The 27,160-nt window shown below is 41.9% G+C and overlaps 2 protein-coding genes and 1 long non-coding RNA gene across 3 annotated transcripts in view; 1 reads left to right on the top strand and 2 right to left on the bottom strand.

Annotated features, from left to right (window-relative positions):
* gdf6b (growth differentiation factor 6b) overlaps positions 1–4,289 on the bottom strand; it is a 5,570-nt gene extending 1,281 nt beyond the window's left edge. The window contains exons 1-3 of the mRNA XM_085790308.1: positions 4,033–4,289; positions 2,249–2,457; positions 513–835 (exon numbers count right to left, since the gene is read on the bottom strand). Coding sequence (XP_085646434.1) covers positions 513–835; positions 2,249–2,457; positions 4,033–4,264 — 764 coding nt within the window. The 5' untranslated portion in view covers positions 4,265–4,289. The remainder of the gene's footprint in view (positions 1–512; positions 836–2,248; positions 2,458–4,032) is intronic.
* Positions 4,290–7,655: 3,366 nt separating this feature from the next.
* On the top strand, positions 7,656–9,225 carry LOC146977954 (uncharacterized). The gene is made up of 3 exons (XR_015036947.1): positions 7,656–7,830; positions 8,768–8,888; positions 9,029–9,225. It is a non-coding gene; the product is annotated as an uncharacterized LOC146977954 (long non-coding RNA).
* Positions 9,226–12,897: 3,672 nt separating this feature from the next.
* pkhd1l1.1 (PKHD1 like 1, tandem duplicate 1) overlaps positions 12,898–27,160 on the bottom strand; it is a 76,834-nt gene continuing 62,571 nt past the window's right edge. Inside the window, exons 61-77 of the mRNA XM_085790543.1 lie at positions 26,521–26,647; positions 26,310–26,431; positions 26,122–26,212; positions 24,631–24,779; positions 24,419–24,541; positions 24,181–24,292; positions 22,411–22,527; positions 22,152–22,317; positions 20,998–21,230; positions 19,967–20,131; positions 19,095–19,252; positions 18,649–18,784; positions 17,424–17,765; positions 15,655–15,806; positions 15,426–15,572; positions 14,640–14,793; positions 12,898–13,218 (exon numbers count right to left, since the gene is read on the bottom strand). Coding sequence (XP_085646669.1) covers positions 12,935–13,218; positions 14,640–14,793; positions 15,426–15,572; positions 15,655–15,806; positions 17,424–17,765; positions 18,649–18,784; positions 19,095–19,252; positions 19,967–20,131; positions 20,998–21,230; positions 22,152–22,317; positions 22,411–22,527; positions 24,181–24,292; positions 24,419–24,541; positions 24,631–24,779; positions 26,122–26,212; positions 26,310–26,431; positions 26,521–26,647 — 2,778 coding nt within the window. The 3' untranslated portion in view covers positions 12,898–12,934. The remainder of the gene's footprint in view (positions 13,219–14,639; positions 14,794–15,425; positions 15,573–15,654; positions 15,807–17,423; positions 17,766–18,648; positions 18,785–19,094; positions 19,253–19,966; positions 20,132–20,997; positions 21,231–22,151; positions 22,318–22,410; positions 22,528–24,180; positions 24,293–24,418; positions 24,542–24,630; positions 24,780–26,121; positions 26,213–26,309; positions 26,432–26,520; positions 26,648–27,160) is intronic.

Below are 27,160 nucleotides of genomic sequence, written 5' to 3'. Positions count from 1 at the left end.
AAAGAGAAAACACAACGCAAAAAGAGAAAACACAACACAAAAAGAGAAAACACAACACAAAAAGAGAAAACACAACGCAAAAAGAGAAAACACAATGGCAAAAGAGAAAGCACAACGGCAAAAGAGAAAACACAACGCAAAAAGAGAAAACACAACGCAAAAAGAGAAAACAACGCAAAAAAGTTAGTTTAGTAATTTGTCATTGTGTTTTTTCTCTCTCTTTCTCTTTTTTCATGCCTTTATTTGATAGGACAGTTGAGAGAAACAGGAAATGGGTGGAAGGGGGGGCGCACACACAGGATAGGGCCGCTTGATGCTGGAATCGAACTGGGGCCGCCTGCAGTGAGGACTATAGCCTCAACACATGGGGCGGGTGCTACCAACTGAGCTAAACACAGCCCGTGTTTTCTCTTTTTGTGTTGTGTTTTCTCTTTTTGTGTTGTGTTTTCTCTTTTTGCGTTGTGTTTTCTGATTTGCTGTTGTGATTTGCACCTCAGGGCCACCGTACCTACCTCCTCCTCTTCCTCTCCAGCCCCAGCAGCGGCCGCCCCTCCCTCCTCTCGTTGAACAGCGTCTGCCTCTTGCGGGAGCGGGTGAACACCACCAGGATGGCCTTGTGCTGCTGCGGCCGCCCGTGCCGGTGCAGCCCCAGCAGCTGCAGGTCCAGCTCCCTCTCGGGGGGGTCCAGCACGCCGCGCAGCTCCAGGCAGAAGGAGGAGGACGAGGACGCCATCATCGCCCCCCCCTGGCTGCTCCGCTGCTGCTGCTGCTGCCGCCACCGCTCTCTGAAGATCTCCCAGACGTCCAGCACCTCCCAGCGCGGCCGGCGGGAATCCTGCAGGCAAGGCCGTAACCATGGAGTCAACATTATTGGGGGGGGGAGGACCAAATCTCTCTCTTTCAATACAGTATACTCAAAATCTTTCCAAGAATATTTGTCGTATTTCTTGGCAAAAATGTCTAATTTCTAGTCAAAACTAAACTCTTTCCACTTAAAATAAGACTCATCACCTAAAAATGAACTTGTTTTTAGATAATTTTCATTTGTTTCAAACTAAATTTCACTTGAAATAAGTAGAAAAATCTGCCAGTGAAAGTTTTTTGTGCTTGTAATAAGGAAGAAAAACTTGCTCCACTATCAGATTTTTCTACTTATTTCAAGTGAAAATCAGCTTGAAAGGAGTAAAAAGTGTCTAAAAACAAGCTACTTTTTATGTGATGAGTCTTATTTTAGGTATAATGAGATTTGTTTTGACTAGAAATGACATTTTGACTAGAAATAAGACAAATATTCTTGGTAAGATTTTGAGTTTTTGCAGTGGCACACATGCCGTAACATCGTATATGTTATGTAACGTTATCCAGTTGCTCAATTTATTGATTTTTCGCCAGCTTTGTTGTAAACAAATGCACATGGAGGAGAGGAGCGTAACCAAAACAGAGGAAAAGCGAGCGGACTGTCACAGTTCTCTACTGTCTTTCTTTGTAAATATCTCATGTTACAACATGAAAACCTGCCGCTTATATTCAAGTGCGGCCTATATATGTATTTAATTTTAAAGGGATAGTTCAACATTTTGTCAAATTAGTCCATTGCTATAATCCCTATAGTCATATCAGTAGGTCCGTTACCTTTAATTGTCGGTGCAAGCTATTTTTAGAACGGCGGAGCAGAGAAATACAGAGACTGCTTGATGAAAAACTGTCCCTGAAGGCAACGTGTATCAGCGGTTTTGCATGAATTTCCCTCTAAAACAACTCTGTGTGGTAACGTTGTGTTATTATCTCATAGTGTGGTGAATGTGCAGGTCACAACTTGTCCACCAGAGCGTTTTGGAGTTGTTGGATTGTGTATTTGATGAGTTTGATGAGGGAAACCAAGAAATCCCATAATGAGCCTCCGTAGCGTAGCTCTGAGCAGCTCACGGCTCTGCTCCGCCGTTCTAAAAACAGCTTGCACCGACAATTAAAGGTAATGAACCTACTGCTATGACTATAGGGATTATGCCAATGGGCCAATCTGCCAAAATGTTGAACTATCCCTTTAAGATTTTGCTGGTGCATCTTGTACTCAGGTGTGCTCTATAGTCCGGAAAGTACGGTAAATCCGCTAACACATGGGATACTTTTTAATTTTTTAATTTTATTTTTTTAATCAGCTAGTTATATATTGGGGAGGGGACATTTTGAGCATATTTGAATATTGGGGGGGTTGGGGGGGGGGTGTATATGGTAATTACGGCCTTGCCTGCAGGTCCAGAGTCTTGGAGTGGAGCAGCTGCTGGTCGTGGCAGGAGAGGAGCTGCACGTCCACGGGCTCCGTCTCAGATATCCTGAAATTCCCAGACACCTTGGTGTATATCCTGAGCTCGGCTCCCAGCACCTCGGCTCGGTCGGAGAGCGTTGAGACGTCGAACAGATACCGCTGCCTCCTCAGAGGAGAGAGTGGGAGGTCATCTGTGGAAAACATTAAAGCTGCGGGTCAGACGCATTCTCACGGAGATGATGTGGAATCTGACAGGAAGAAGAAATCCCACCGTTGTCTGCACGGGATTCATCTCAGACACACACACACACACACACACAGAGGGGGAGTGGGGACGGTTGCAGCACTTTCACATTATATCACACACATATCCACCTGTTAATGACTCATTATGTGACGATGACATCACACATCAGCATCGTATCGTTGACGTGCGACAGTGAGATTAACTAACAAGGTCAAAGAGTTTTTTCCTTTAAAATGCTTCACAGATTTTATTTTTTACCAAACTATTCATGAAGACGGACACTGATGTGACTGATGTTAATGAAACTTGGGTTCATAATTTATTCTGGTCTCGTCCACACACCAGACAACTCTGGAGCAAACTGCATGGCTCGTTTTTATCAGTTGAATACTATAATTGAACAATTAAACAACTAAAGGCTTTTTTTTTGTCATTTATACTGGTGGTACAAATAAAATTAAAATTGTAAGCCCCATGTGATTAAAAGAGACAGTGATCAGTGATGATATTTACTCCCAGTTTAATTTATACTGGAAAAATGTTCTGTTTGGCTACACTGAATTAGATAATGAACTAAATTCCCAGTTTTACTTGATTCATTTGTTAATTATTTTATCCAAATTGCACATAAACAAGACTAGCACTGTCTGTGTATGTTAAACAATACATCTCCTCTATATGTGATTGTGAAAACAAAAAAAACATGATCTCTGAAAGTTTTACAAAACATTCATTCATCCAAATTTCACATACACAAATCTAAATTTTCTGGAACTGTCTGCATAATAATCTCTTCTATATGTGAAGCTTTAAAAACATATGACCTCTGTAAGATTTACTTCTTTCTCTGTCTTGTTGTCACCCATGGCGTGTTTTTACGATTGTGTAATAATGTTGTATTTGTCTGTATTCCGTCTGTATACTCCTGTACTGTTGTCAATGAAGCTATTAATAATAATAATAATAATAATGTGACAATAATATTATTAATTTATTCCAGAATAATCAAAGACCAGCTAGTGAGTTTTGTTTTGAATAGCCTATTAAATATTCAACTATTTGTCTTATTTCAAGTCAAAACAAATCTCATTCTACTTAAAATAAGACTCATCACATTAAAAGTAGCTTGTTTTTAGACACTTTTTACTTATTTCAAGCAGATTTTCACTTGAAATAAGTAGAAAAGCAAGTGTTTCTTTCTTACTGTATTACAAGCACAAAAAACTTGCTTTCACTGGCAGATTTTTCTACTTATTTTAAGTGAAAATTTGTTTGAAACAAGTGAAAATGATCTAAAAACAAGTAAATTTTTAGGTGATGAGTCATTTTAAGTGGAGGGAGATTAGTTTTGACTAGAAATGAGACATTTTGACAAGAAATAAGACACATATTCTTGGAAAGATTTGGAGTTTTTGCAGTGTGTTACTGTATTATCGCTGTAGTTTCTGATTGGAGGATTCCCCTTAGTAGCTACAGGTGTGCCGTGCACGCGCCGTGGCCGTGACGTGACGTAGCCTACCTTGTCCACTGTCCACGAAGCTGGCGATGGTGTTGGCGGCCTTGGAGGAGCGGAAGAAGGAGGCGTTGAGCCCGAGCCGCTCGGCCGAGGAGAAGGTCTGGTAGATGGACAGCATGTAGTCGTGCGGGGTGCGCGAGGCCAGAGCCGCGGAGCAGCGCGGGGTTTCCCGGAGGAGCAGCAGGGGCAGCAGGAGGAGCAGGAGGACCCTCACCCAGCTCACCCTGACCTCCATCCTCTGGGCTCGGACCGGGACTCGGACCGGGGACCGGAGCTCTGTGGCCGCGCGGGGCTGAACTCTGCTGCTGCTGCACGCGAGGCGGCTCCGCTCCCTCCGCGCGCGCTGTTAAAGCCCGAGCCGAGGACACGCCCCCCCCCGGGGTAAATGGAGAGAGAGGGGGCAAATTAAGGCTGTAAAACTAATTGTCCCTCTGTCAGCCCCCCCCCAGGGCAGATGTTGGCCTCTGGTGCGTTCACGGACTCAGTTCGCTCTCTGTCTGTCTGGGCACAAAGTGTCTAAGATATTTGTGGGTAACACTTCACAATAAGGGTCCCTTAATTAACGTTATTTAGTACATTATTAGGCATTAATTAACTGTTTACAGATATATTAACAATCATTATTATGTATTACTTAGGATTAGTAAACACATTAATTAATGTAGCGTATTAGTAAGCAGTTAATGAATGTTTACTACTCAAAGTTAGTTAATAAGTAAGTAATAATAAAAGTTGAACAATCATTATGCATGCATGTTAACACATTACTTTATGCTTAATAATGTACTAACTAACATTAAATAAGGGACCCTTATTGTAAAGTGTCACCTATTTGTGTTTTACAGTTTTTTTTTTTTTAAACTTTTAGTTGGACCAGTTTCCCGCCATTTGAGCTCAGTTCAAACTCTTTTTTTTTTTTTTTTACATACATACATACATACAATAAACATATAAACAAACAAACAAAAAATATATACATTTATACATAGAAAGGGCTATTGGTATTATATATAATAGGTATTAATAAATCATATAGTTGTTTGTAATAATTTATAATATCCCAGGGTTTTTATAGTTTTTTTTAGTTTTTTTTTAGCTTAAAGCAGAAGTAAGGATAATATTTGTGTTAATATAAGTCTTAAATAGTTATATCTTCCGACGGCAATCACTTACATAGAGTGTTTGGTCTGAAACACGGGTCTGTCAGTCACTCTGCTCTGCTCTGAGCAGAGGAGAAAACTTTCCTTGTATCCTACAACCTTTATCCAATGAGGAGAGAGAACGGCATAAAGGGGCGGTCCTCTCTGTGTGTGTAGCCAAGGGATGCGCGTGAATGTGGTGACGTAGGGACGAGGGCGGGGACTGCTAACTCCATCGGCTGACAGGAAGTTATAGCCAAAACCACCGGATCGCTTACTTCTGCTTTAAGTGAGAATTATATCTTTTTTTTAAAGTTTAATCTTGATGCCTGTCAAAAATGTAAACATGTCTTCTCGTTCTATCCAAAACAAATAGGTATAACGACATTCAAAGAACAGATGACAAATATTTTCCTCCTCCTGTTCTCAGAAAGTAGGAGTTGACATTGATATCTTTAAATCTGGAAATGGCCTGGTTGACAGGATAAACTGAATGTATGATGATTTTAAAAGAAACTTCCTTTATCTTGTTAATTGTGACAGAATCTGCTGCTTGAAGTCCAGTTTATATCTAATATGTCTATGCTCAGTTGAAACTGCAGCTCAGGTGAACACTTGCTGTTCCCGTGGTGTCTCACGCCCCCTGGTGTCTCTCAGGTGCAGTGCAGAGGAGGAGGAGGAGGAGGAGGAGGGAGGGAGGGGGGTTCAGCCTTCAGCACCATGGACAGAGTCCTCTATCTACCTCATTAAAGGGACAACGAGGAGTTTCTCCAGCGGCAGAACGAAAAATTCCGCAACAATAAAAAAATCTCATATTAATGTGGATGAATCTACGCTACCCACACTTGTTAATGGGCCCATTTTCGATAAATATATTGTTTTGTCTCTATCGTTATTTTGTCATTATTAGTGGTGGAAACGCTGGGCGAGCCGACCAGCATTTCCACCTCACAAACTAGTTCCAGACTAAACTCATGGTCACAGAACAGTTGTAAAACACAGTGACCTCTGACCTCCAAGCACCAGTCAGTGTGTTAAAGATAAATGAGGAACCCAAATTAGACTGTAGGTCTCTCTCTGTGTGTGTGCATTTAATTTACCCTGTGATCAGGTCATCTCCAAATGTAAAGATGTGGATAAAAATTGTACTTTCTGTCAAAAAAATGTGTATTTATTATGTATGTATTTACGGACAGTTAGTATGTGTATGTGTTCTACCCTATGCGGTACAATATTGTATTCCATTGTTGTTCTTTTTAAAGGTTGCCTTGTACAATCTGGCAGAGGGACAGTCGATGAAAACTAGCTTTTTAAGCTAATTCGGGTGCATTTACATGTGTTTTTTATACAATGTTTGTTAATGTGCATTGTCCCTTTTCAAATAAACAAAACTGAAACTGAAAACATCAGTCATTTATTTGGTTGATGTTAAATGATTGTGGATAGAAATAGAACAACTCTTTGAAACTTGAACAGCTTAAAGGTAAAAAAAAAAACAGAAAAACAGAAAGATAATATTTTGTATGATGAGAAAAGACTTGTGGGTAAGGAAAACTTTTTTTTATTGGGAAATTAACTGAAGCTAATAGATAAAGAGATTCCCATCATCTGATTCCTCTTTTAATCCACTTCTTTCTTTCTTTCTTTCTTTCTTTCTTTCTTTCTGCCACAACGAAGCCTCTTCACAAATGTAAATGGACTCAAAGGAAACACACAGGACTTTAGAATAAAACTTTGCCACTAAATTTAATCACTAGCCTTCCTATATGGACTGAAGACGCTGGACATTTACAAGTCACAAAAAGCTTCTGTGTGATTAATTTGAGTTGGTACACTCTATTTCCATCTTTATAAACAGATGTATAAGTTGTTTGTCTGTATGTATGTCTACTTTATGTTAATGAACAAAAAACATTCCCCTTTGGTCTCTCCCTCTGCTCCTGTTAGCTCAGCAGCAGCAGCCATGACTCCAGAGCGCTCCCTTGTGGACTAAATGAAACACTGCAACAACAACAAGTGGTACTGTAGATGGTTGAAAAAAACACAGTGACCTCTGACCTTTGTCCACACTGCTGATCAGTCTAAGTGCAACATTCACTGTCATCTGAGAAAACAAGGGAAAAAAATCCTCATGGCTTCAAAATAAAATCAAAGAATCAATCACCAAAGTTTTTCTCCTCTGTGGTCTGGTCGTATTCCTCCGCCTCTTAGTCTAGTTAGATGCTGCCAGGACCCTATTGTTTTTCTCAGTGTTCTTCTTTCTTCTTCCTAGAAAGTCCTACTTCCCATGCGTAATCTGTTTTATTTGTAATAAATTCATGAGAATTTTTTTTTTTCCTGTAAATTAGCCGTCCCCTTCACAGAAATGAAGAAAGAAGATGGAAAAAAGGGGAAAAAAAGAAAAGAGGAAGAATGATGACTAACCGGAGGGGTTACTTCTGCTTTTCGGACATTAAATATCTGGACCCTTCAGATACTTGTCAGTTCAGCGAGCTCTCTGGAGAGGACAGCAGAAGACACCCCGACAAGAGAATAACTGTACTCTACTCAGTCGAAGATCTTCTCTCTCTTCCTTTCTGAAAAATGGCCAACGGTGGAACTCTGCTTAAATGTGCGCTGGTCGCCGTCGTCCTGGTGGCTCTCACCGAGTCTGGACCAGCAGGTAAGAAGATCAAGATTTGAATAAACCAGCTACAAGGAATCTGAAGAGGTGTTAAAGGACAATTCCCGGGCAAATTCAACTCGGGGCTGTATGTTCCTAACATTTTAGGTCTAAAAGAAGGAATCTGAAGGTTTTCAGTTTAATGTCTCCTGTTTTGCGGTAGTTGTGTCTGTCCCCGCATCGCCACGGCAACGATGAATGAATGGGAGCGGATTGAAGTTCTGCTGCTTAAGCTGTTTCCATCCCTCAAAGCCACAGACAGCGTCAGATGGCGACATGTTTGTAAAACTAGATCTAATTCAAAGTCTGGCGGAGTCGAGACCCAAGTTGACGCTCGGTGTGTTCAGGTGCAGTCGGAAGCTCCCGTTTGTGTCATAAACACAGGAATATCAACTCTTGACTTGCTTGAAGTAAAAAAAAACTTCTTGGCGCATGTTTGAGTCGCCATCTGACGCTGTCTGTGGGAAAAAATGTACACTTCAAGCAAGTCAAGAGTTGATATTCCTGTGTTTATGACACAAATGGGAGCTTCCGACTGCACGTGAACACACCGAGCGTCAACTTGGGTCTCGCGCTTTGAGACTTTGAATTAGATCTAGTTTTACAAACATGTCGGCTTGCTTGACGTAAATAAACTTCTGGCTGCATGTTTGAGTCTCCATCTGACGCTGTCTGTGGCTTTGAGGGATGGAAACAGCCTAAGCAGCAGAACTTCAATCCGCTCCCATTCATTCATCGCTGCCGTGGCGATGCGGGGACAGACACAACTACCGCAAAACAGGAGCAATTAAACTGAAAACCTTCAGATTCCTTCTTTTAGACCTAAAATGTTAGGAACATACAGCCCCGAGTTGAATTTGCCCGGAATTGTCCTTTACTGTAAGATAATCATTATTATCATGATAATTAACTCGTGCATTTTTCTCCCCACCTTCAGATAAGAAGCAGCTCACTTATATAGCATCCTGCTGTCAGACAGTCACCAGCCAGGAGATCACTGAACCAGTCTTGGGATACTTGATCCAGAGACACAACCCCCCCTGTGTCAGAGCTGTGATGTAAGTAAAAGGATTGTTACTGTAAGTGCTGAAACAGCGCTGCAGCATCTGCCATTTAAAACTATAGGAATTCACGTACTGGTCTTTTAATACTGAACTCACACCAGCTCGTAAACTAAAGTTGCATTTCATTCCTGCAGCTTCCAGACAGAGTCGGGTCTGTACTGCGCTGCGGTCAAAGCTCCCTGGGTTCTCAACAAGATCAGGGAGTTCAGGTGAGTTTCACGTCAGAGTTCATCCACTCATCCACTCACTTTTTTCCTCATTCATTCAGTAACTTCTTTCAGCTCGAGGTCTCACACATGTTTTTGTTCTCCATCATCCTCTGACAGGCAGTCACAGGAGAGGACTACACCCCAAGAGGACAGCGAGTAGACGGCGCCGCCTCCACAACAGCTGAACTTTGACAGGAAGTTCACTTTTTATGATCCGAAACATGTTTAAAGTCCCTGTAAAGTGAAATTGGAGTTTTGTTTCAAAATATATTAAAAGTGTTCGAAATGTATTGATAAAAACATGCAAAAAGACTCATTTCTGTATACAGTGCTTCATTTTAGAGTTTGTTTTTATGGGCTACTTTCATAACTCCTCCCCATGTATACACAGTAACATTATAAATACTTCAAGAATGCCGACGACGTGCTACCAGTCCACCAGCGTGGTCTCTGTCTTTAATAAAAATAAAATGTAATGCAGACTGATTGGTTCATTGTAAAACATTTATTTATTTATTTATGTAAATGTGGTGTTTTTTTGTTCATAGTCTACGGATCCCAGAGGCGGCGCTGCTCTTATGTGAAACATGAAGCTTCACTTTTAATTCAGACAAACTAATGAGACTGCCACAATTGTTAGATTTCATCAATGGGGCCAGCCGGCGGCGAAACTCTAAAAGCCAAAACAGTCACAGTCCTTTCGTATCTGTCATATCCCAAGCATACAAAACCAATAGTAACCCCATGCAATAGAACATTTAAAAGTTAAAAAAAAGTTTTAAAGTGTTCCAAAAATGTCAAAAAACCATAGTGCGGTTCCAGACTGTGCAGTTGCAGTTTTACAGTCAGCCACTAGGTGACAAAATGAGGTGAGTGAGTCATTTTGCATTTCTTGGTGTTACTATCACCCAGGGCCGTTGTATATGGGAGAAAGGTGATGATAATTCTAGGGGCCCAGCGCCCAGTGGGGCCCATAAAAAACCCCAGTAGTCTAATCTTTGTATGACTGATTTATTCTGCGTAAGACCCTGACTAATACTCATAGTACACTGTAAAAACTCAACATCTTTCCAAGAATATTTGTCTTATTTCTTGTGCAAATGTCTCATTTCTAGTCAAAACTATTCTCTTTCCACTTAAAATAAGACTCATAACCTAAAAATTTACTTGTTTTTAGATAATTTTCACTTAAATTCACAATAAAAATCTGCCAGTGAAAGTAAGTTTTTTGTGGTTGTAATAAGGAAGAAAAACTTGCTCCACTATCAGATTTTTTCTACTTACCAAGTGAAAATCTGCTTGAAAGAAGTAAAAAGTGTCTAAAAACAAGCTACTTTTAATATGATGTGTCTAATTTTAAGTATAATGAGATTTGTTTTGACTAGAAATGACATTTTGACTAGAAATAAGACAAATATTCTTGCTAAGATACTTGAGTTTTTGCAGTGTAACGCTGCATTAGCATCAAAACAAAGAAGGCTAAATAAAAAACGATAATACATACGTAGTCTAAGAAAAAAAAAGGAAAAGTTAGGGGGAGGGGCCCCCTTTAGTATTCTTTAAGGGGGCCCAGAATTCCTAGCAACGGCCCTGCTATCACCAATGGCAATGTTCTCAGCTGGCATGTCAATACTCTACCAGCATCATTGTTAAAAAAAATCTCTTCAACGGCTTTTTTTTCCCTGCGCAAACTAAAGGAATTCATCCGTTACATGCACAGCAGCTATAATTCCATCTTGAACACACAGAAACATGTTTTCACATATTTTATCTATAATAAATTCATTAGATTTTTTTTCCCTGTAAATTAGCCGGCCCTTCACAGAAATTAAGAAAGAAGATGGAAAAAAGGAAAAAAAAAGAAAGAGGAAGAATGATGACTAACCGGAGGCGTTACTTCTGCTGTAATTCCAGTGAGAGTTCAGCTCAGATACGTTTCAAAGTTCAAAGTTCAGAGTTCAAAGTTATCTTTATTGTCCCAGTTGGGAAACTGATTTGCAGCCAGGATGTCCAAAATACATAAAAACATACAATACCAATAAATACACATAAAACACACACACAGAGCAATCAACCTCTGTTAGGAAAAAGGTTGAGTGCTCTGTGTGTGTGTTTTATGTGTATTTATTGGTATTGCATGTTTTTATGTCACACTGCCCTCTTTGACCTCTAAATTATGATGTCATTAACGTCTCATGAGCAATAAAAACACTAAAAAACTTATTCAACAATGAAAAATAGAATTTATTGAAAAGAGAATAAAGTTTCAGAAGATCATAAAAATAAACTGTAAAACTTCATGTGTGAGATTCAGCTTCAGCTTCATTACAACAAAGAACATTTACACCTGTAATCAACATTTACACCTGGAAGAGCCCAAAGGAAACAGTGATGAGGGAGCTTTTATATCTTTATATATATATATAAGATTATCATGATAGAGTCTGTGACATCATCCAAAATATTTAATTTAAATCTCAATAAAAATATGTAGAAAAGGACAAAGAGAATAAAACATTTAAAACATTCATGTGTGGGTTAGTTTCACTTGTTCATGTAAACGCTGACGTTTCCTTCATTAACCCCTCAGAGCTCAGCAGCCGTTTGCCCTACGAAGGCAACGTACAGTATACTATCTGTAAAAATGCCAAACTGAGAAAAACAGCTTTTTGTGCTTTTCATTGTCAGGTTTAAGCATCAAATTCTATATTTACTACCAAGTCTATTGATTAGATCAGTGGTTCCCAACCTTTTTCTTAAGGGACCCATATTTTTACCATTGTAAACTTTGGTGACCCCCTCACAGTGAAGTCAGATCTGGGGTTATATTCATGTAACATAACTTAAGTGTTTGGGGTGATGAGTGAGATGCTGGTTTTGGTAACTTGTAAAGAAGCATGCTGAACATAATGTAGCATGCTAGCCAGTAGGCCTATTTGATTAAACAAGTTGATGTATCAGCCAATGCTAAACTGAAATATTGTGTTTGTATTTTTTATTAATTCGATCACTCATGACATTCCCTGCATAACTTTATAGGAAGATCAGCAGTTTTATTCATTTTTTTTGCTGCTAGCTTAGCTTTTTGATCAATTATAAATGTATTAACTTCTGTAACCAAAAATACTATTATCAGTAGTATTTGTTGTGACTGATATTGCCCTGCTGTATATTATGTATTTAATGTTTTAAAATTGTTGATATTCAATCATCTATTGATATAGGCCTATAATTTATTGGTTTAACTAAATACACAAATAAATGTTTAATGTGGCCCTTGAATTTAGTTGATTTTGTCACATATATGAATTAAATGCTTAGCCTACTCATTTATTTAACATTTTAATTACATTAAAATTATTAAACCCCTTAAAATCAAGAGGGCTTTGCGACCCCCCCTGGATCTTTGGCGCCCCCCTTGGGGGGTCCCGCCCCCCAGGTTGGGAACCACTGGATTAGATAAAGTTGGACTGAATTAAATGTATTTTGTAGTTTGTCTTTCTGACCAATTTTGACCATTTTATGGCAGATACTGCACTTTGGCTTGTTTTTAATCCAATGGAATTAAAGAGTAAATTATAGGATGTAGGGAGCACAGTTACTCTTTGCAGATACTGCACTTTGCCTTGGTTTCACAGTGCTTTGTTTTTTGGATGGACAGCAAAATAAAAAGCCCAATAACTCTGGAAATTTTAGCAGTACCAATATCAAATTCTACCAGATTGAAGAGAATATGCCACACTTTTGATTGGTCAAAAAAAAAAAAAAAAAAAGATACTGCACTTTGCCTTTGTAGGGCAGATCAGTCCCAGCTGTCCAACATCTGTCTAACTAACAGACGGAGAGGCCGTCGGTGCAGCAGGCCACCGTGTAGATGACGCTGACCAGACACAGGCTGCTGGCGGTGACGGTGCTGCTGGAGCCGAAGACGCTGCCGTCGGTGGTGGTCGTGGTCGTCGTGGTGATGGGGGAGGAGGTAGAGGAGGAGGAAGAGGAGGTGGTGGTGGTGTTAGAGGAGGTGGTCGGGGGCTCGGTGGTCGGGGTGTTTTTGACGGAGAAGGACCGAGAGGCGGCGCCCCACTCCTTCAGGGTGAAGACCATGGTCAGATTCTCACCTGAGCAGGAGAAGAGAAGTGAACGTCGTGAACACTGATACAATTTTGACATTTTGGGTTATTTTTATTCCTTAACATGTCTTCTTTCAGAAAAGTGGAAATAAATGGTAGAAAATCCTCATTAAAGTTTTTATTTTACGTCTTTCGTCGGTAGATTTTCTCCTAAATTCACCAAAAGTTAGTTTGACCCATGTCATGTCAGGTATCATTGTAAAGCTCTCTCTCTCTCTTGTCATTTCCTCCGTATCAGCAACAAATCATAAAAGTACGATTGACAATAACAATCTATGTAATTTTACAGTCCAAGTCTTTAAAGGGATAGTTCACCCAAATTTGAAATTTCAGCACTGCATGTCCATGTGACGGTTGAGAACGGAGCTCACTTTTCTTCGTCCAAAAAGACACACCAAAAAACATCCAAATACCTCCATAGTGCTCGTGTGTAATGTCCCTCTTGTATTGAAGCCCCAACATGAGAAACTGTTCCCAAAAAAATTAAATAAGTCTATATTTTAAGCTTGTTTGTAGCGGAAGATACCAGCACTGCTCTTCCTGGTCCGTCCAAATCTCGCGAGATTCTCAACCGTCATATGGACATGCAGCGCTGCACGGAGCCCCGCTGTAACTCAGAGAAGCCACGGAGGACTCTGAAACTTCTCCCAGCCATTAGTCCACATGAGGGGGAGTAGATAATGAGTGAATTTTGGGTGAACTATCCCTTTAAAGGCCGTTTTCTCAGAAAGAGTTGTTCAGACTCAGACTCTGAGCTAGAAATCTCCACTTCAGCAGCACTTACAGACACCAAACCTTCCACTTTGATCCCTTTCTATATTCTGAAGGTTTTTACAGAGGGGATTGTTGATATATCATTCACAGCCTCATTTATACAACATTTTATTACTAAAAAACATGGAGAAAGTTGATTTTTTTAAGGGCTGGTGACAGTATTTTCTCATTTACAGAGTGATAAAAAGAGATATCCAAAATCCTCCTCTGTAAAAACTTCTGACCCTAACATGTCAACAAGATAAAACAAGAACTTTAAAAGGGGCTTCATCCATTGTTCAGATTTCTATTCTTATATGCAAATGAGCGCATATTTAATTAGATATTGCCTCATTTACATATTTAAACATAAAATTTGACACAACTTGTAATACAAAAAATATTTGTCTTCATGTAAGTGATAAACTTTGGAAGTTTCATGGTGATATCTGTTAGTTCATTTTTTTGTAGTGCCTCCCCTTAATAAATGAATGATCTCTTTGACATTTACTTCAGATTCTTAATTCCCAGCTTCACCTTCTGCCTGAGAGAATGAACTCAATGAGACGTTTGAAGCTGCTGTTGAACGTGACCACAGTGTGACGCCAGGTCAGTGAACGCATCACCAGGTCAGTGAACGCATCAGCAGCTCTTACCACTGTTGGCGATGGCCAGGTCGGTGAAGTTGGCCCAGCAGGTGCTGAACAGGATGGTCGTGTTGCCTTCGAGGCCGTCCACCATGTTCCCTGAGGCGTCCTTCAGACTCGCCGTGGCGGTCAGAGAGGTCACGCCCACCGAGACGCAGTCGCCCTGGAAACGACGACAGAGTCACAGCCTCATGTTAAAGACGTCACTCTACTTAAGTTTTACTGAAGTTTTACTGAAGTTCTACTTAAAGCAGAAGTAAGTGGTCCGGTCGTTTTGGCTAATGCTGCGTTCCAGGCAGGCTTTTGAAATCGTAAATTACAGCTTCAAGTCACAACTTATGACTTTGTAGCGTTCCAGGCAACCCACTCGTGTTTTTCCGACCTGTTTTACCGGTGAAAGTCACTATAACGGCCACTCGTAACTTCCGACCGGTGAACTCGTACCAGATCGAACTGGTACCACTTCACGGTCGGAAAAATAAGAGTTTCCTTGAACGCACCATAACAGTCCTCGTCCCTACGTCGCCACATTCACGGCGTTCCTTGGCTGCACACACAGCCCTGCATGCCGTTCTCTCTCCTCATTGGATAAAAACTGTAGGATACGATAAATGTTTTCTCTTCGGCTCAGAGCAGAGCAGAGTGACTGACAGACCCGTGTTTCGGTCCAAACACTCTATGTAAGTGATTGCTGTCGGAAGATATAACTATTTAAGACTTATATTAACACAAATATATCACTTACTTCTGCTTTAAGTTTTACTTAAGTTTTACTGAAGTACTGAAGCGTCTCACCCGTTCGTCCACGGCCATCAGACTGGGCTGCTGCTGCAGCGGACCCACGAACTCCCCGGCAACGGGCTCGGTGACCAGCAGCAGGCTGGAGACGCTGGAGACGAAGCTGACCTTCGGCTCCTCCCTCGTCACCTCCTCCGTGGCAACCTGAGGCGCAGAGGAAACAACCAATGAGAACGCAGCACGCCACAGAGTCAGAGGCTCGTTGCGACTCGGCCTGGAGCGTCACCTCGTTCCAGCTGGGGTCAGAGGAGGGGGGCGGGGGCGGGATCACGCCCATGGACGACACGTTGAAGCCGATGGACCGGCTCAGGTTCCCCGAGACGGCGGCCTGGCCGAGGTCGTCGGCGATGTTCTTCAGCAGAGCGAAGTCTTCCTCATCTGAGACCGAGAGGAGACAAACACTTCCTGTCACTGTCACTTCCTGTTTCACCCTTCACACTGCAAAAACTCCAAATCTTACCAAGAATATTTGTCTTATTTCTAGTCAAAAATGTCATTTCTAGTCAAAACAAATCTCATTCTAAGACTCATCACATTAAAAAGTAGCTTGTTTTTAGACACTTTTTACTTCTTTCAAGCAGATTTTCACTTGAAATAAGTAGAAAAATCTGATAGTGGATCAAGTTTTTCTTTGTTATTACAAACACAAAAAAACTTGCTTTCACTGGCAGATTTTTCTACTTATTTCAAGTGAAAAATAGTTTGAAACAAATGAAAATGATCTAAAAACAAGTTAATTTTTAGGTGATGAATCTTATTTTAAGTAAAAAGAGTTTAGTTTTGACTAGAAATGAGACAAATATTCTTGGAAAGATTGTGAGTTTTTGCAGAATAAAACCAAACACAGACTCTGGGGCCGGATTCACCAATATGTTCTTAAGAAGAAAATTAAGAAGTTCATAAGAAAGTTCATAAGTACAATTCCTCAATATTATCTTAAGAACAGTCATTTCTTATGAATTTCTTATTCTTCCTACTTAAGAACTTCTTTACATGCACCAACAAACAGCATACAGTATATATATAGTTTGCGTCTTAACCGTCAGTCCTACCTAACCATGGAGAAGGACAAACAGAGATGCAGAAACTTTTCAAGGCAGGAGTTTGAGGTTATGGTGGATGAAATTAATGTATGAAAAAAAATACTACTGGGGAAAATTAATAATATAGGAATAACAGCGGAAAAATAAGACAAGAGGGTTGGCCAAAGTGGCCGTTAACTAACATGCTAACTAACAGTTAACAGGCTCTTTGTGTAATTAGTTAAAAAATATATTTACTTACTATGACCCACTAGTCTAAACTTGTTTCAAATTTGTTAAGGAAGGTGATATTAGAGGTTTACACCTATTCACCGTAGGAATTTAAAGACAGCTCAAGGTTGTCTTAAAGGTAGACTTTTATTATTATTAGACTCAAGGTCCATTTAAAAAAGACAAACAAACAAACAAACAAACGTATCTACAAGACTGATGTTTAAAGTTAAGATAAAAGTAAAGACCAAATTTGAGAACTTTAATTTCAAGAATACGATTTATTCTTAACTCAAGGAAAATTAAATCGAACTAGTTATTTAAATAACCAAGTCCAGTTGCATTCGATTTAAATTTCCTTGAGATAACTATGACCTGGACAAATGAGAATATTCAATGGCTCATTTATTAGGTATAAGTTTTTTCTTAAGAAGAAAGTTGAGAAAATACTTAAGAACTTTTTTGGAGAATATGACTTCTTCTCTTTTTTCTTCTTATTTTTTATTTTTTTTTTAGAAGGAGAATGAAGAAGAGAAGGATGAGGAAAGAGGAGGAAGAGAAAGAGGAGGAGAGTGAAGGAGGAGGAGGAAAGAGAAGGAGGAGGAGGAAGAAAGAGAAGAAGGAAGAGGAAAGAGAAGGAGGAGGAAAAGAAGCTCTTTTTTCTTCTTAAGACTGAAGTTAAGAAAAAAAATGACATTTAAGAAATTTTTTTTTTTCGTGAATTTGGCCGCTGGTCTCTCACCGTTGGTGCTGTTGTCGGTGGCCTGGACCGGCGGCTTCTTGATCTCCACCTCCACCTTCAGACCCGTGGATCTCTTCCTGCGCCGGGCGCCGTCCTCGCGGATGATGTTGGTGATGCGGATCATGTTTGGAGGAACTTTGAGGAAGGTGGCGAGGTTCTGGACCAGGTTGTCCCCGAAGAACTCGTCCTCGGTCATGGCGGGCAGGTCGAAGGCCAGGACCAGGACCGGGGAGGTTCGGACCTCCACCGGCTCGGAGCCTCGAACCAAAACCTTCAGCATCTTGAAGTCCTGGTCGAAGAAGTTGGTTCCCTGGGAGGCGTTGAGCTGAGGAACGTACTGACCTGAGGAGAACCACGGACATCAGAGAGGAGCAGGAATACAACTTTTACTTTGACGGCACAGTTTCTCATTAAAGGGATTGTTCAACATTTTGGCAAATTGGCCCATTGCCATAATCCCTATAGTCATAGCAGTAGCAGGTTTGTTACCTTTAATTGTCAGTGCAAGCTATTTTTAGAACGGTGGCTCATGGGATTTCTTGGTTTCCCTCATCAAACTCATCAAATACACAATCCAACAACTCCACAACGCTCTGGTGGACAAGTTGTGACCTGCACATTCACCACGCTATGAGATAATAACACAACATTACCACACAGAGTTGTTTTAGAGGGAAATACAGAGACTGTTTGATGAAAAACTGTCCCTGAAGGCAACAAGCTGCGAGCATCAGCGGTTTTGCATGAATTTCCCTCTAAAACAACTCTGTGTGGTAACGTTCTGTTATTATCTCATAGCGTGGTGAATGTGCAGGTCACAACTTGTCCACCAGAGCGTTGTGGAGTTGTTGGATTGTGTATTTGATGAGTTTGATGAGGGAAACCAAGAAATCCCATAATGAGCCTCCGTAGCGTAGCTCTGAGCAGCTCACAGCTCTGCTCCGCCGTTCTAAAAATAGCTTGCACCGACAATTAAAGGCAACAAACCTACTGCTATGACTATAGGGATTATGGCAATGGGACAATTTGCCAAAATGTTGAACTATCCCTTAAAAAAAAAAAAAAGATCTGATGCAAGAACTTCATGAATTTACAGAAAATACCAAGAACCTCCTCAAACACTAATGAACTATGACTTTCTCAGTGACTGCTAGAGTCTCCTCCTCAGTTTCCTCCTGGTTATTCAGAGTTATGTAACATGTTCTTGTTTTGTCTTGTCCCGTACCTGCGTGGAGCGGCTTCTTCAGCGTGTAGTCGGTTTTGTCAGAGTTCCACTTTGCGTTCGTCGGAGGGACCAGTTTGTTGTCGACGTAAATGTCGAGCCGCTGGGGGTTGGAGTAGAAGATGGAGACCAGGACGCTCTGCAGAGACACAAGACATCACAGACAGTCAGTCGGTCAGTCTGTAGTCGCAACAACACACCTCATTTAAAAAAAATTAAAATTATGTTTAGGCCCTTTTGTATTAGTATTATATCATTTCTTTCTATCTATCTATCTATCTATCTATCTATCTATCTATCTATCTATCTATCTATCTATCTATCTATCTATCTATCTATCTATCTATCTATCTATCTATCTATCTATCTATCTATCTATCTATCTATCTATCTATCTAGTTCTTTGTAAATGAACACTGATTGATTGATTGATTGATTGATTGACCGACCTCGGAGGCCTCGGCGTTGAGCATCATGAGGCGGAGCTTCTGAGGACTGACGCTGGTGAAGAAGACGTCGAAGGAGCGTCCGGTGGCGATGACGCTGTGGAACAGAGACACTCTCTTCTGACAGGTGTAGCCGGAGCACCAGCCGTGGTCCTGAGGCCCTGAGACACAGAGACACAGAGACACAGAGACACAGAGACACAGAGACAGAGACAGAGGTGAGGACTAGGGATGGGACTTTCTGTCGACAAATCGACAAAAAATCGACACATGCTCCCCTCGACAAAAAAAATGGAGTGTCGAAATGTCTTGTGGGATTTCCATGTGTAAATTGCCTTTTGTCTTTCAATATTTCCTATTCAAATAAACAGCAGAAAGTGCCACTTTTCCCCTAATGAAATAAAATATTTTAAATAAAACAAATCCACTTTTTCTAAATGGGATAGCTACTTGACCCTCATTCTGCTTCACATGTGACAGGAGCGTGCGCGCATGCTGACAGCCGACAGAGTCAAGAGATCTGCTGTCCGAGCTCCCCGCAGTCTAGGTGATGGTGCTGTTGATGACGAGTCCGGCTCCGCAAAAAGGGCAAAACAGGTGGATGCAATGGTTGCATTCTCCATAGAGGACGCGGACATGCACGGAAGAATAAAATAAAAAAGAAACTGAATGCGTGCTGCCTCGTCCGCTCATGCCGACAGCAGCGTTAATAAAGCACAACAAAAGCACGTGTAGCCCCCCCCCCGCCCGCATATCTGCTGCTGCTGTTTAAAAAAAAAAGGGCCGACAATTCGACCTTTGTGTCGTTCCCATCCCTAGTGAGGACACTTGAACCTTTCTGCTCAGACGGATTTGAACCGAGGAGCGGGTCCTACCGTTGATCAGGTCCACGAAGCCGTCTCCGAGCACGGCGACGGGGGACAAACGTCTGGTCTCCGTGTCCGAGTCCAGACTCTCGATCACCAGCATCCTGTAGTTCATCCCGAAGCACCGGTAGCTCTGCCAGGAATTCATGTAGGTGCAGTTCCCCCGGATCACACCTGAGGACCAGAAACAGACAGTGAAGAGCAGGGCCCAGTTCAAAAGTAATATGATCGGATTTTGGATAATGGATCGGATCAAATCTTGAAAATGTGTGTGTCGGATTTGGAAAACCAAGATTATTCTGATCCCAGCAGTTTGGAGGATTCAGGAACAAAATATGATTTAAATCCAATTCAAATTGGTCAAATAAAGCAACATTTATAATGTAGAATATAGGCATTGATATTTTGCACCTTATTTTTTAAATTTTAGTGATAAAGTTAACTTTTTGATTATTCCACAAAAAATAACTTTCCCCCAACTACCGGATAATTAAAGGGATAGTTCAACATTTTGGCAAATTGGCCCATTGCCATAATCCCTATAGTCATAGCAGTAGGTTCGTTACCTTTAATTGTCAGTGCAAGCTATTTTTAGAACGGCGGAGCAGAGCCATGAGCTGCTCAGAGCTACGCTACGGAGGCTCATTATGGGATTTCTTGGTTTCCCTCATCAAACTCATCAAATACACAATCCAACAACTCCACAACGCTCTGGTGGACAAGTTGTGACCTGCACATTCACCACGCTATGAGATAATAACACAACGTTACCAGACAGAGTTGTTTTAGAGGGAAATGCAGAGACTGCTTGATGAAACACTGTCCCTGAAGGCAACGTGCATCAGCGGTTTTGCATGAATTTCCCTCTAAAACAACTCCGTAACGAACCTACTGCTATGACTATAGGGATTATGGCAATGGGCCAATTTGCCAAAATGTTGAACTATCCCTTTAAATGAAAACTAAAATTTGTATTTTGAATTTTGAAGTTCGAATTTGAAACACATTCACAATGTAGGAGGTTCTGGTTCTCCCGTTACCTTTGCGAGGAGCGAGCTGCTCCACGGGGATGCGGCTGCCGTTGGGGAAGGTGAGCATCACCTTGGGGATGCGGTCGTCGCCCAGCCCCCTCCTCGGGTCGCCCCCCCACTCGTACTCAGACTGAGGCACCACGGACCCGACGGCGCCGAGGAAGGAACCGTCCTGGTCCTGGAGCAGAGTCTTCTTCTTCGCATCGCAGTCCATGTCCACGCAGTCGGCCGGGTTGGCCTTGCTGAGACACACACACAGAGAAACATGAGTCTGACACAGTCTGTTCAAGCAGTTTTTATGTTTTTATATTAAAATCATGTTGAACTTTTACATCTCTTCTTTTTTAAAGTTATTTTTTGGCCATTTTATGCTTTTATTTTGATAGGACAATGAACAGAGACAGGAAGCAGGGGACAGATGGGACCTGCCCTGACCGCTCCATCAGGTATAATTAATATTATGACCATTTATTGTTGATGTATTCACTAGTTGCAAAGTGCAGCACTTACAGAAGCGTATTGTATTCACTTGAAATTCGGGGTCATTTTTTCTGTTTTTCAGAGTAATATTTTTCTGTCTTTCGGGGTAATTTTTTTTCCTGACTGAATGAGTTTCAAAATCCCGCGAGAGTCTCCCATCTAAGTAACGTAAGGACTGATTTCAAAATAAAGGTGACACTCTCTGAGCTGGTGTTTTGTAATAACAGGTCGTCTCCTTTCAATATCAATCTGAATTTACAGGGAAAAACAGTGAAAATAAGAAAGAAAATTAATGAGCTTTTCCTTCAGAAATCTGTCTTGCAAATTATGCGATTGAATCCGTCACCTTTATTTTGAAATCAGTCCTTAGACGCTCTACTGTATATACAGTACATGTAGCACAAAACAAGGCCGGGGAGAGCTCGACTGTATATTTTTAAGTGGAGCGTATACATATCATGAATCTAGCTCTAATAGATCCAAGATGAAGTGGAGGTTGACTTGACCGCAGAGATTAAACGGACAGAACAGAAAAGCAAATTACTCAGAAAAACCGGACGAAAAATTCATTACTCCGAAAAAAAGAAAAAATTACTGCCAAAATGAGTGAATGCAAATGCAAAGTGAATGCAATACGCTTCCTTAACACAAACTAACAACAAACTCTTCTGCTGTCGTCTCACCCGACGTCTGGTCTGTGGATGAAGACCTGCGCCTCCGTCCTGCTGTCCAACATCTGGATCCCTGACACCTGCACCGGGTGCTGCAGGTCCTCGCTCTTAGGGTTGGTCATGAACATGAAGTTGGTCTGGGAGGAGCAGACGCTCTTGAAGCCGACGAACGTCGAGTCTGTGGAGAGAGAGAGAGAAAAACCGGATGAGTTGAGACGAACAACGTCACCTGAAGACGAAGCTCAGATCTCGGAGCCGAACCTGAACTCACCTCTGACCGTCATCAGGCCGGCGATGGCGTTGTAGCTCATGGTGCCGTGGTGCGGCTTCTCTGGAGCCGAGTTCTGAGCAGATAAATATGTGGGCCAACAGATCCCAGACCTGCCTCCTGGACCGAAACAAAGAGAAGTCAAATCATTAAACTTTGTTCTTTTCCTCCCTTCACAGACTCTTCACCAGGAACCCAGAAACCTTAAAGGAATAGTTCACCAAAAAATGAAATTCAGTAGTTTTTTATTGTTTTTTAAGTGCATCTGGAGACCCTGGAGGCCGGTTCCTAGTCCAACCAAAACTTTATATGAGAGTAACAGCACCCGACACAAAAACGTCCATAAAACTACACAACAACCATTTAATATTCCTCCACACAGCTCGTCCACTGCAATCCAAGTGTCCTGAAGGGAGATAGTCCAGAGTTTACTGGAAACAACCTCATTTAGGCAAGTCCGGTCATGTGAACACGAGAGCGCACACCAAGCAAATTCAATACAGGACTGTTTAGGCTGTAAAAATGTCCTAAATGAGGTCGTTTCCAGTAAATCTCCCCTCAGGACACTTGGATTGCAGTGGACGAGCAGTGTGGAGGAATATTAACTCATTGAGTGCCGCGCTCCTTTCCAAAGTTTTAGTCAAGTGTACCGGCAAATTAGACCATATTTGACTTTTTATTTTAGAGCCATAGTGTATTCTATATTATTGCCACCAACACATACTGTGGCTCATTTGAAAGGTTTAACTTTATCCTTCAAATGGCCACAAACCGTTTGTTTCTACGTGCCTCCGTTCCTGAGAAAAGTCAAGCTAAACATGGCTGGGTTTCACCAAAATCCCTCCTTTTTTTCTAGAAAAGGAGATAGAGCGTCTTTTATGAAAGGTGCTCTGTTTGTGTCTGTCGCTCTTCTCACACTCGCATTTCTGGATCAAAGGGCTCGTATAAGATAAATATACACAACAATTGTTGTTCTATTCACAAAACCACCATCGGGGGCGGGGGGGGCGCCACTAAACAACAATAACACAGACGCACCGTGCCGTGTCACAGCCTCTCGCCGCGGAACGTGAGGCTCTGCCGGCCACAGCGGCTCGCGAACACCGGTCCCGCCGGTGGTCGCGGTCCATCTGTGGTACGGGTCGGTGGTGCCGGTCTGCTTTGACCCAGAGACCATCAGATTTTACCGCGGGAGGACTTTGGGGAGGACACGGTGTTGCTCCAGATGAAGACCGGGCGGGACAGTGGGCTGAGAGCTTCCTGGTTCAGCTCCGAGCTGCTGCAGCCTCGCGGGTGAGAGCAGAGCAGCTGCGGCGCAGCTGCGCTGCATCCACATGCAGACCTCCGTTTGCAGAAGCTGAGTTATGATAAAAACTTCCAGATCATGAGCTGTCATGTGACTTTGATCGTCATCTATTTCAGTTCTCCTCGTCGTAGAGTCCCCAAATTTACATATAATGTGTATTAAAGTGTCTATTTTCATAATTTAAAAAAAAAGCAAAAAACGAAAAATTTCGTTTTTGGCACTCAACGCATGGGAACGAAAAACGAGAAATTACGTGGTTGGCACTCAATGAGTTAAATGGTTTTTGTGTAGTTTTATGGACGTTTTTGTGTCGGGCCCTATTGACTCTCATATAAAGTTTTGGTTGGACTAGGAACCGGCATGAGGGGGAGTCACTGATGACTGGATTTCATTTTTTGGTGAACTATTCCTTTAAAGGCTCTTTTAGGATTGTAATAGGTTAAACATCTCCAGGGCCGTGTCAGTACCGTTCGGGGGCCTCGGGGCCCGGTGCGAGTCGGTGGTGGCGATGTTGAAGTCGCTGCTCGGCAACGTGTCTGAACAGTTGAAGTTGGGGCTGCTGCCGACGAGCACGGCATTCTGGGAAAAAAAACAGGAAGAAGATTTAAAACGACAAGAGACTCAGTGAAGGAGGATAAACTCTCTCTCTCTCTATATATATATACGTATATATATATACATATATATACAGTATATATATATCACCTTGACGTGAACAGGTTTGTCAGCGTAGGCGTGCGACAGCGAGGGGGGGGCGTAGATCAGCGGCATGATGCCCATCCCGTTGTCGACCAGCGTCACGTTGGAAACCACGATGCTCATGATGGTCTGTGAGGAAGAGGAGGAGGAAGAGGTGAGTGGGTTTGGTCAGTTTGAACCAATCAGCTCGTGAACTTCAGCGAGTTTGATTCCCGCACCTGGAAGTAGACGCCGTAGTCGAAGTTCCTCCAGGCGAAGAAGCCCTGGATGTGGCTGCAGCCGGGGAAACCGTCTTTGTTCATGTAGACGCCGTAGAGACCGCCGTGAGCCTCGTTATGGAGCCACCGCTGGTTCTCATTGGTCTGACCTGCAGGAAGCACGGCTATACGTTCTGTATACGTTCTGTATACATTCTGTATACATTCTCTGTACTGTATGATACCGACGGCGACGGGCAGGGTCGGCCCAAACCTGCGTGGGGCCCTAAGCTAAACTTTATTTTGGGTTCCTATATTACTTACACACCTACTACAAACTAATTTCTGTAACCCTTTAATTCACATCCAGCTAGTTAGGCTACGTGATAATGTCAAGAAATAACAATTAATTGCTCAATAATGTCTAGAAATAACGGTCAATTTCATAGTAATGTCATGTTTTTCATAAAGGTAAAAGATTACACATGCTTTTCATGCTTTGAATTTTTTGGGAAAGGGCAGAATTGATCTCCACCAAGTCCTGGAAATTGACCGATATTTCTAGGCTGTTTCTAGACAGCTTGTTATTTCTTGGCTATTTCTTGTCATTATCACGCAATTAACAGGCCTGTAAATTAAAGGGTTACCCTCGTTTCATTTTTCTTTGTCATTACTAATCATTATCCTAGCCTGGCATGTTTTCTACCCATCTATGGTTTTTAATCAGAAATGGAACCAAATTCAGCAAAAAGTGCAGCCTGGGGTTGATTTACACATGATATGGGATACAGTGGGATACTGAATGTCAGCTATGCTACTGAAAGTAACAACATAAACCAGTAGACAATGCATTTGCTGTAAATACATCATCTTTTGTTCAAAATAAACTGCAACAACAACTATTAAGGGTGATTGTAATTACGCAGGATTTCTCTAGGGATTGACAGAAGTTACACATTATAGATTTTAAAAGGTAAATTGCTTTTTGGGCCCTAAGCAGGTGCTTATTTCGTTAAAGGGACAACGAGGAGTTTTGGAAAAGCGAAGCGCTTTCTCACTACATTTATGAGCCTCCGCGCACCGTGAAATTCTTTGACCGGCGCAAGACAGACTCATGTTTTCATTCATCAAGACTTAAAGTCAGAGGTTGGAAGACGATCACATACCGTCGTAGTTCCCACCATAAACGGCGATTCGGCGGCGTTATTCTCATGACTCGCCACGAAACCGAAAGTAAAGAAACGCTGGTCGGCTCGACCAGCATTTCCACCACCATTAATAATAACAAAATATATAGAGACAAAACGATATATTTATCGAAAATGGACCCATTAACAAGTGTGGGTAGCGGAGATTCATCCACATTAACGTGAAACTTTTTTATTGTCACGGAATTTTTCGTTCTGCTGCTGGAGAAACTCCTCGTTGTCCCTTTAATGCCTCTGTTGACGGGATGAGTGGAGCTTTTAACAGACTATTGTGAGTGAGTGAATCTGACTCTGGGTCAGTTACCTGGACACGGTTCACCGTCGATGCGATAGCCGACTCGCTCGTAACCGGCCACGACGTTGTGCTGCAGAACCACGTTGGTGCCCTCGTTCACCTGATGAAGATGAAGATGAAGATGAAGATGAAGATGAGAAACAGGACAGGTCATAGAAACAGGAAGTGGTCTGAGCAGAGTCTGAGGGAAGCCGAACCTCGATGGCGGCGTTCCAGTCGAAGTTGAAGGGCTCCTCGCGGTCCTGGTAGGAGCCGGGCCACAGCGTCATGGTGACCAGGTTCCTCCGCACCGTCACGTTGTTGCCCCAGATCCTGATGCCTGAAACAGACGGAGGAGGAGAGGGAACGTCAGGAAGCTGCTGCCGAGGAGAGAGAGGACGACGCCTAACGAGTGAGATCAGTGTGGACCTTCTCCCACGGTGTGGTGGATCACGTTGTCGTCCACGTTCAGTCCTTCGGTGCCGAAGACGCCTATGGCCGGAGAGAAGCCGTCGTGGAAGGAGCAGCCCTGAAGGTACGACTCTCCACCCGAGACCTTCAGACAGAGACAGAGGAACAGAGTCAACAGAGACACCTGCTGGACACATGGGTTCTATAATGATGTTACAGGTGCAAGAAAAAGTATGTGAACCTATGGAATCTCCTATTTTTCTGCATTATTGGCTTTACTTTCCATTGCAAAATGTTTTGTGGACGAATGAAACTAAGATTTAATTTTTTGTATATTTTTTTTAAAATTAAAGTACGGTGGAGGAGCATCATGGTTTGGGGCTTTGCTGCCTCTGGGCCTGGACAGTTTACCATCATCAACACTTTATCAAAGCTTCCTACAGCAGTAGTTCTCAAACTTTTTTACATCAGGGACCCTAAATTGACACAAATTAGACCACAGACCCCCATTGGACACAATTTTTGAAGCAAACACCAGAAATACACAAATATTTACTTAGTTAAAGTACGTTCAAATTAGGCGTGAAAAAAAGATCATAGAGAAATTTCTAAATGTGGTTTGTTTGGTTTCCCCCCAAAAGTTGAAATATTTCTATAA

This window comes from Trachurus japonicus, chromosome 11, assembly GCF_045865225.1.
Source record: "Trachurus japonicus isolate A0001 chromosome 11, Traja_1.0".
Classification (NCBI taxonomy): domain Eukaryota; kingdom Metazoa; phylum Chordata; class Actinopteri; order Carangiformes; family Carangidae; genus Trachurus; species Trachurus japonicus.
Note: the sequence above shows the minus strand (reverse complement) of the source record. Positions and strands in the feature narration are given on the sequence as shown.